This window comes from Actinia tenebrosa, unplaced genomic scaffold, assembly GCF_029948245.1.
Source record: "Actinia tenebrosa isolate PJP-AT-01 unplaced genomic scaffold, QUT_ActTen_1.0 PGA_scaffold16__25_contigs__length_10494907, whole genome shotgun sequence".
In the NCBI taxonomy this organism is placed as follows: domain Eukaryota; kingdom Metazoa; phylum Cnidaria; class Anthozoa; order Actiniaria; family Actiniidae; genus Actinia; species Actinia tenebrosa.
Window position 1 is genome coordinate 2508706 of NW_028292576.1, and position 9142 is coordinate 2517847.

The 9142-nt window shown below is 39.9% G+C and overlaps 3 protein-coding genes across 3 annotated transcripts; all 3 read right to left on the reverse strand.

The window, feature by feature from the left end:
* Positions 1-479: 479 nt before the first annotated feature.
* On the reverse strand, positions 480-902 carry LOC116291497 (uncharacterized). The gene has a single exon (XM_031698667.2). It carries the CDS (start codon positions 900-902, stop codon positions 480-482), a length of 423 nt encoding a protein of 140 aa, XP_031554527.2.
* A 5281-nt stretch (positions 903-6183) lies between these two features.
* On the reverse strand, positions 6184-7122 carry LOC148910567 (uncharacterized). Its single transcript, XM_089031419.1, has one exon. It carries the CDS (start codon positions 7120-7122, stop codon positions 6184-6186), a length of 939 nt encoding a protein of 312 aa, XP_088887545.1.
* Positions 7123-7673: 551 nt separating this feature from the next.
* On the reverse strand, positions 7674-8687 carry LOC148910568 (uncharacterized). The gene has a single exon (XM_089031420.1). It carries the CDS (start codon positions 8685-8687, stop codon positions 7674-7676), a length of 1014 nt encoding a protein of 337 aa, XP_088887546.1.
* Positions 8688-9142: the final 455 nt, after the last annotated feature.

The window sequence follows — 9142 nt, forward strand, 5'->3', positions numbered from 1 at the left end:
CAAACCCTAGCATGACAGCCAGACTTTCTCCAAACAACATGGAGTAACCTTGAGCTGGTGTTATGGTAACACGTCGAGTAATCCTGTTAAACACTATGTCAATGCTGTCTTTTACTTTCTTGTCATAAATGGCGCTTTTAATTTCCTCGATGATGTCATTAGCTGAAGGGTAATATCCTTCCTTCATAATGTAAACTGTGGGAATACCAGACGGATCGGTCACATAGAAATGGTTTTCTTTTTGACGGACATTATTCCAAGTCCTTGGATACTGGATTTCTTTCATACTTCCCATTCTCCTGAAAGTTCTATGGGTTGTGGAAGATGTACACTGAAATTCTGAATTCACTGAAAGTGTTGTCTGGGTAAACATTCATGGAAGAGTTACTGGGTAAAGTAACATAAAACTCGGATCCTTCCATCATCACGATGCAAGAGATAATAATCAATGTTAGCATTGAATGGTGTTTATAACGTTTTTATAGCAGATCACTTTCCGGTATCCAGCTGTTGAGGTCTTGAGGCCATCCAAGCCACTCTACCAAAACTTCCTTCACTCCCTTTCTTTGTCGTCTACGTATGATTTTCTCGACCCGATAAACCTCGTCGCGTTTATTGACTTTTTGCAGCTCTTCCTTGTAGAACCTACCCTGAATTTCTTGACCGTTAAGATCTTTGATGCGGTAGGTTGGAGGACGCGATGCTTGTCGACTGTCAATCTTGAATATTTCCTCTGACCATCCTGGTAAATACGATTTCTCAAACGTCATCCTTGTCTTAGCGATTCGCACCATATCGCCCACTTTATAACGGCATATAACGGGTTTCTTCCTAACAATCAATTGTTTTCCTTCGTACAATGTTTCGATTCCATACTTTTCTCTCATTCCTCTCGTTGACATCTCTAGGTTTCATGATACTGCGGTGTATGGTGTTGTTGTAGGCAGAAACAAATTGTTGCAAGGCATCAATGTATCGAAGATTACTTTTCCAGGTAAAATACTTATACATTCTAGCTTTCAAAGTGCGATATTGTATCTTTCGATCACTGAAGCCTTGACTTCATTTTGTGAAGTAATAAACTGTACGTCTTTGTCTTTAAGAGCGACTGTCCAGAAATATCGAGCAAAATCGAAAATTTGTGGCCACAATCAAAAAAATAAAAGCCCTTCATTTTTGGTCTGTAGACACTGTTTGATGAGTTTATGAACGTAATAGGGTCGGTTTTTCGATCTATGTAAAAAATCCGGAATTTTTTGGACTAGACGCCCTAAAGGCGTATACTCGGGCTACCTGTGTATAATAGAATGTAGAACTTTAAAGGGAAAACAGAGAGCACTAGTTAATGGAAATGGTACTGGAATTGAGAATTAGATTGCATTTCTGATAATCGGTTTTGTTTTTCTGTAGTACCCATGGAATTGTACCATGTCTGGCTGTTAGTGCGCATGTCTGATAATCGGTTTTGTTTTTCTGTAGTGTCCATGGAATTGTACCATGTTTGACTGTTAATGCACATGTCTGATAAACGGTTTTGTTTTTCTGTAGTACTCATGGAATTGTACCATGTCTGACTGTTAGTGCACATGTCTGATAAACGGTTTTGTTTTTTATTAGTGTCCATGGAGTTGTACCATGCTCGACTGTTAGATCGCAAACGTGAAAGGTTATTTTCTCTTTTTCCAGAATTCATAGACCTATACTGTTCTGCTTTTTGAGACAAATGTTGTTTCTTAAGAGCAGGTTCCATGTTTGCATAGCTTAGCTTGCATTTCTCAGCAGTCTTCTTTTTTTTGTGCATTTGATTTGTGTTTCCTTAGAATACTTTGTCTTGTAGTGTTTGACAACTGACTTGAGCATGATAGAAATAAAATAGAGAAATCTTGCTCATCGGATTGAACTGTTTTTGTTGTAATATCCATCATTTTCTGTACTAAGGTGGATACATTTTTCACTTTTTCGAATACATTGAGGTCTCCATTATCATTTAACATCATGAGATTGAAGTCAGTGGTCCTGGATTTATGTTGAAAGATGCAACAAACACAAGAAGTCGACAGCCATGCTAAAAATCCTGTATTACAATGTATATTATTTATTATTATTTTCTGGAGTTCTAATTTACTTGTCTCATGTGTGTAGTTCAATTTGATTTGTTTTTGTAAATTATAAGTCACCCTGATATCTACATCATATATCTGGAGGCTTGCTGGTAAATCATTGATTGTAAGGTACTGTTTGTTGTTCAAGCTTTGATTATAAAACATGTTGCCATGATCAGAAATGGAGTCCAGGGTGTCTGAATTCCAATAGCTACAGGCTTTAATGACAGAAAAACAAATACAATAAAATGATAGAGCACAGCAATGCCTCAAAAGAATACTACTGGTATTATTGGTATTTAAATTTGTTTTTCCACTCTTGTTGCTTTGCCGATCATTACCTGTAGCTTTGCAAATCACTTCACTCAGCTGTTCAGCTGTGTGGATTTCTGGATTTTTATATGAATTTTCAGTAGCATTGCTTTGTATACACATTTCTGTGATATGGACTCCTCTGAGTTCAAATAAACCTGTTGAATTATCATACAAACTTTGAAAGTAATTTATTAAAGCATTCAAGTCATCAACATCTAGGAGTACACAAGTACCTTGAGGATGAGGGAGGCCATATGAATTACGAGCATGAGAGTCAAATATCTTAAATCTGCCATCATCATGACAATAAATAGCTACTGTACTACATTGAATAGTTAAAAGAAATGACTGATAATTTTCTCTAACTAAAATTTGCAAAGCATTGCCCAAGGGCATACAATAAATGTAATCAACAGTAGATGACACATCATGTACATTACCAGTATAGCTTGGACTGTATTCCAGCTGGTAATTAGTTTCTAATACTGTCACCATACAAGGTAATTCTGTCAAAAGTAAAAAGTCTTGGTTGTACAACCTTGATAAAAGACAATATAACTCATTCCCAATATTCATAATGTTTACTAGGTCTCCTGAAGATCTTAATGAACTCCTATGTTTATATATCAATGCACACAATGACATCGCTACACATTGACGACCAGCATTTGACCCAAATAATGCAATGTTACCTTGAGAATATGGAGCAGAAACTGCTTTGTTGGGATCAGTTACTGTGTATGGGCCAGGATTTTTTTCTACGTCTCTGCTCAGGGTAAACTTACTGTGATTGATTCTGTGATTGACACTTTTGTAAACATGGGATAAACCAGCATATTTTTGTGAACCTGGATTTGTCAAGAGTGGCAAGTAATAAATAAGCTTATAACTTGCATTTATTGCTCTTTTGTGTAAGTAAAAAAGTGATTTTCTAGAACATAATTTCCTCCGTCTGGGTAAAGCACTACCATGGCCAGTGTTTTTCTTAAACTTACGATGACAACTTTTGACATATGATTTTACTTCTTCGGGATTGAAATTACATTTATTAAGAAAACAATGAATTCTAGATGACATGGGTACATTATTGACCACATACTTACGAACCTTTTTCCGTATTTTTCTGCTTTTGTGCAAAAGTTGGGTGAGTCGTTTAACTGGGACTCTACTTGGTTCTCGATCACGCGAAACAACACGAGGCTTGTGCTCAACATACTGATGAATATGAAATTTAGCATAACGAGACCTGCATTCCTCTAATAAATGTGACTCTTTATTGGGATAAACAAATACAGATAATTGTACAGCTTTTTCAAACACATCGCAGTCATTTTGTAAAGAATCTACGAAAGTCTTGGTCGAGGTATTTATGAAATGTACAACAAGAACCATGCACAGGGCAGCGATCAACACGCTCGCTACTGATAGTTCAAAGAACGATAGAGTATTGAAAAATATATTCAAAATCGTAAACGAAAACAATACAATAAATAAAAGACTTATCCTCACTGTCAATGATATATGTCCAAGGCTTCTTGATTCTGGAAACGCATTAAATGTTATCTTGGAAGATTTCAATATGGCGTCCATGTTGTTTGGGATATTCAGTTTCCTGTCTTTCTCATCTTCTTTGTCAATGAAGTTCCTGCTTACTAAAGAGTTAGTATTTGTTCTTTCGTTCGAGTGTCTTTGAGTAACTTTGAGTACATTTGACTTTGTATTCGTTTGAGTTTCTTTGGTATTGCTTTGAGTATATTTGGCATTGCTTTGAGTATTATTCTTTCTGATATTCTTTTGGGTTTTGAGTTCGCGGAACGACCCGTTTCGAAACTGACGCTCGACATCTTTTAGAGTGGGTCTACCGCGAACGGCGTGTGCTTTTGCATGTATTTTGAGCGCCTCAGCAGAACAGCAAGTCGTCATTACTTTCCAATAAGTTTTCAATATAAAGCACGAGAAGCAGCTAGCAAGATAAGCAAAATGAAAAAGACCTACAGAACCTTCGAAAAGCAAAGCAAGTCACATGACTTGTGGTAACCCGCCTCGTTTTCATACTTGCAGGGGAACACCGCAGACCGCCGAGCATCGCAGGTTTACACACTTTCGACAACGTCGATAGATAGATAGATAGATAGAAAACCGAAACCTAGACTCGGTCTAACTTGCAGGTAGCCCGAGTAAAAAAACGATTTCACCCCGTGTCAGTCTAAAAATTGCTCAAGAAACGGCTTCGAATTACGCTTTCAAAAACGTTCTCGCTCCAAGTGAAAACCCAAGTTACAATCAAATTTGCAATTGAATTCAAGAAAAGGGGTTTGAACAATTGTTCCAGGTGATTTTAGACGTTTTAAACTAAACTTTAAATAGAAAAAATTGCATTCTTCCAGTACAGTAATTCATAGTCTCGTAAAACACTGATTTTACCTCACATTTATAAAAGCGATTTTTTGCATGTGGCCATTCTCCAATTTTTACACAACTCAAGCTGTACAATGTTCAAATGATAGAATAACACGGACTACAAAAATTAGTTTGGGTTTTTGCACAGGCCTTATGAAAACTTTATGCGAAGTTGGAAAAGTTTGCCATGTAAATATGCAAATTAGCAGTTTGTTTACATCTCCAACCACAGATCACGGCCGCGAAAAAAGTCATCTAAAATAGTTTTAACAGCTTATTAATCCACACATTAGCCTATCTAAGGACTATTTAAGCATGATTGGCCTTTGTTATTATTTTAAACGATTATTTGTTGAAGTTAAGCCTACATTTCCGGTGTTGAAGACACTCAGCTTGCTTGCCTCGGTGGCATTCCATCGGTGCTTAGTAAACTTAGTAATCATAAATGACTGTTAACATGCTCTATAAACGTTACTATTCCTCACTAGTGGTATCCAGCTTATCACATAGTATTTTCACATACTGAGTATAAGCTTGAAAGTTTGCATTACTTTGTAAATAAGCAGGGATCAAACCTGTCAAAGCGGAATATGTGAGCTGATGGCGTGACAAACAACAGTTTGCGCGGAGCCGGACGTGACGTCGTTTGGTACAGTACCTTTTTTATTGCCTGAACATCTTGTGATTTGGCATAAACTAAAGAGAATCACTCATTATCAAGACTTGTTTTTTTAGCTGTCATATGTTTTCTTGCTTGATCGAAGTCATGTTTAAAATTGGTTACATGTATGAGTGCAGTTGTTGCCTGATATACAATTCCCCCTCCCCTACCCCACTGGCTTCATGGCTGTACAATAGATCGAATGTGTAGCGGACATCTTCTTTCGTTCAGTGGGGACATCTAATTCAGTAATGGGTACACAACGCAAAACGCTCGTCGATTATATCAGCGATTTAATTCTCGATAATCTTGATGTTCTTCAGTTATTTCATTCACAATAGACAGATTTATAATTACGAGGTTCACTAGAAATAAAAAGTTACAAATTAAAAGCCTATATCTTACGAAAAATCAAATATAATCTTGACATACCATATGGTGTACGTATTACGATCGCCTTGCTGCCTGTCCCGGCTTACATCCCATAATTTCAACTTATGAATATTAATAACCTACGCTAATTAGGAAATCAAATAGTTGTCGTCTACATTACTGGCCCCAAATGAGGCATTTCTTATGGATCATTTCTTAAATCATTGTCCTGACGACAATAACAAATTAATTTGGTTTCATAGCACAATTATCAATTAACTCAACAATGTTCTTGTGTAATTCGCTAACAGTGCTTCCTTGATTCTTGAGGCTTTAATCAACTCCTTCCAGCAAGCACAATTTGTGAATGGAACGGACCAACTCTGTCTTAGACGTCTTGACTCTTGCGGAGCGTACAAGTCCCTCCCTTGCCTTGTAAACTTCTAGTACACATGCCAGAGGCCACTGGCCCCGTTTAACGGTCTCGTCCACCACCAAAACAACATCACCTTTCGCTAGGTTCCTTTGTGGGGAGATCCATTTCTGCCTCAATTGTAAAGTTGGTAGGTACTCTTTGAGCCAACGGCGCCAGAACAGATTGGCTAGATATTGACACTGTCTCCATCGACGTCTGCCATAGTTATCAGAAGCCGTGAATACACCTAGAGGCATACTCGCTCCTGGACGCAGTAACAGGATATGGTTAGGCGTTAAAGGGGAGTCGTCCTTGGGATCATCACTGCAAGTTGTCAACGGCCTACTGTTAAGAATGGCCTCCACTTGCGTCATTAAAGTCAACAGAACTTCGTCTGTAGTAACTTGCTCCCTCAACAGGGCCCTTAAAATGGACCTTACAGATCTTATGATTCTCTCCCATATTCCACCCATGCTGCTGGCTCCTGGGGGATTAAACTTCCAGACGATTTCTCTCTGTTTTAGGAAACTCTCGATCTTCTGAACATTCCATTCTTGTAAAGATTTGCGTAGCTCTCTCTCACCACCCTTATAGTTAGTGCCATTGTCGCTTCTGATTTCGATGGGTCTTCCTCTGCGATTCATGAACCGCTGCAACGCATTGATGAAGGAATCTGCTTCCAAGCTATGAGCAACCTCTAGATGTACGGCTCGTGATGTTAAACAAGTGAAAATGCATCCGTACCGTTTCTCTGTGCTCCGACCTCTTTTCATCAAGAATGGACCAAAGAAGTCTGTTCCAACAAATGAAAATGGTGGTTCGTCAGGGGTGAGCCTGTCAACTGGCAAGTTTGCCATCTGTTGGGATATAGGCGGGGCCTTACGTCTTCGTCAGTCAAAGCATGTCGTCAGCACACGTCTAATTAGGGATCTTGCGCTTACTATCCAATATCGCTGTCTTACAAGGGCCAGTAGGTGTTCTCTTCCAGCGTGGCCGTACAGTTGGTGATAATGTCTAATAACAAGCTCGCAGACAGGGTGGTTCTTCGGTAGAATTGGTGGATGTTTGGCTGCATCAGAAATTGGGGCGTTCTCTAAGCGGCCTCCAACTAATAAAACTCCTCCTTTAAGCACGGGGGCTAGCTTGAAAATGCAACTTGCCTTTGGTAGGGGTTTCTCTCTTGTGGAAACTTTGACTTTCGACTTCTCAATCTGTTTGCTCAAGATATTCACTTCCCTTGTGAAGCCTTGGCCTTGTACATCCTTGATAATTGCAACTTCTGCTTCTCGAATCTCTTTCACAGTTATTCTTCCTCTTGTAGCAGGCTTAACTTCAATATCATGCTTTGAACTTCTTAACTTGTTTACGAAGTAGTTTCTGAATCTCAGCATCCAGGCAATGGCCACCTTTAAGCGATACCAATCAGAGTAATGCTCGTACATTCGTTGCAGGAAGTTCTTTGAGTCCCTTTGCTGTGCCATATAGACCTGTCTCTCTCTCTCTTCACTTCTGGGTCGTCACTTGGTACCTCAGATATCTTGAGAACTGGTGCTGGCCACGAATCTTGGCCTTTCCATAAAAACTCAGGGCCGCACAACCATCGCCTTCCTTCGTCTCCTGTAATGTTCTCCGCGGTCAAACCTCTGGACGCATCATCCGCAGGATTGTCTTTGGTATTCACATATCTCCACTGCTTGGGGGTAGAAAATTCGTGAATGATAGCAATCCGATGTGCCACGAAGATGTTGAATCGTCTTGAGAAGTTGTTGATGTATTGAAGCACTGTTGTAGAGTCAGTCCAGAACGTCGACTTAGTCTGCGGCAGATCTAGCTCGGCTGTTAACATCTTATCAATTTTGACTGCTACAACGGCCGCCGATAGTTCTAAGCGAGGAATGGTCACTGGTTTTACAGGAGCGAGCCTTGACTTCCCGTTCAGGAACGAACAATGTACTTCCCCATTAATGTCAACCATCCGCAGGTACGATACGGTGCCATAAGCTGACTGGGAAGCATCTGCGAAATGGTGCAATTCATAGGTGACGATGTCTCCAAGGTCAGGTGACTTCAAGCATCTCGGTAGCTTCATATTTGACAGTCTTGGTAGGTCTTCTAGCCATCTCTTCCACTCAACGAGGTTATGTTCAGGGATTGGGTCATCCCATTTTAGTTGCTGTCTACAAAGTTCTTGCAAGATTAGCTTGGCTAACAGGACGAATGGAGCAGCGATACCCAATGGATCATACACAGAACTCGTTATGGATAACATCCCACGTCTTGTAAGAGACCTTTCCTTTACCTGTGTCTTAAATCCGATGCAATCTTTCTCGACATCCCATTCAACTCCTAAGGCTCTTTCCGTCGGAAATCGTTCAAAGTAGCAGCAGTAAGGGGGACTCGCGGAATCCAAATCGCCAAGCATCGAATTTCACGGGTATTGCCCGCGTTTCAGGCCCCTCTAAATGTGTGCGTCCGCATCGGGTATTACCCGCGCGATGATTCCCTTACTGCTGCTGTGCGAAATCTATGTATTAAGTTAAAATGTTTGTGTCGCAAACGAGGGTTAAAATATTTCTTAGATATAGATGGACGCTATCAGGAGCATTCAAAACAAAACTGTACGCAAGCTGCGAACCCAGGTATTGGATCGTTTGGACGCCGACTTCGCCTTCACGACATTTATGGAAGGAGATACGGACGAGACTATGGACGACGCAAGGGCTGAAAAGATAATCGACTTAATGCCCGAAGGCAATTAGCGCTTGGAATTAACGTTCATAAAGTATTTAGATGGTGACTGGGTAATAGAAAGGGGCCGCAATCCTATCCGGGCGTCTGGTAAGCAGAACCTGTTTGTCTTAAACAAGCACACCCGCC

What these genes read in the sequence shown, in the direction of transcription:
- LOC116291497 (XM_031698667.2), bottom strand. Translation starts at nt 902, where the DNA reads ATGTCAACGAGAGGAATGAGAGAAAAGTATGGAATCGAAACATTGTAC.
- LOC148910567 (XM_089031419.1), bottom strand. Translation starts at nt 7,122, where the DNA reads ATGGCAAACTTGCCAGTTGACAGGCTCACCCCTGACGAACCACCATTT.
- LOC148910568 (XM_089031420.1), bottom strand. Translation starts at nt 8,687, where the DNA reads ATGCTTGGCGATTTGGATTCCGCGAGTCCCCCTTACTGCTGCTACTTT.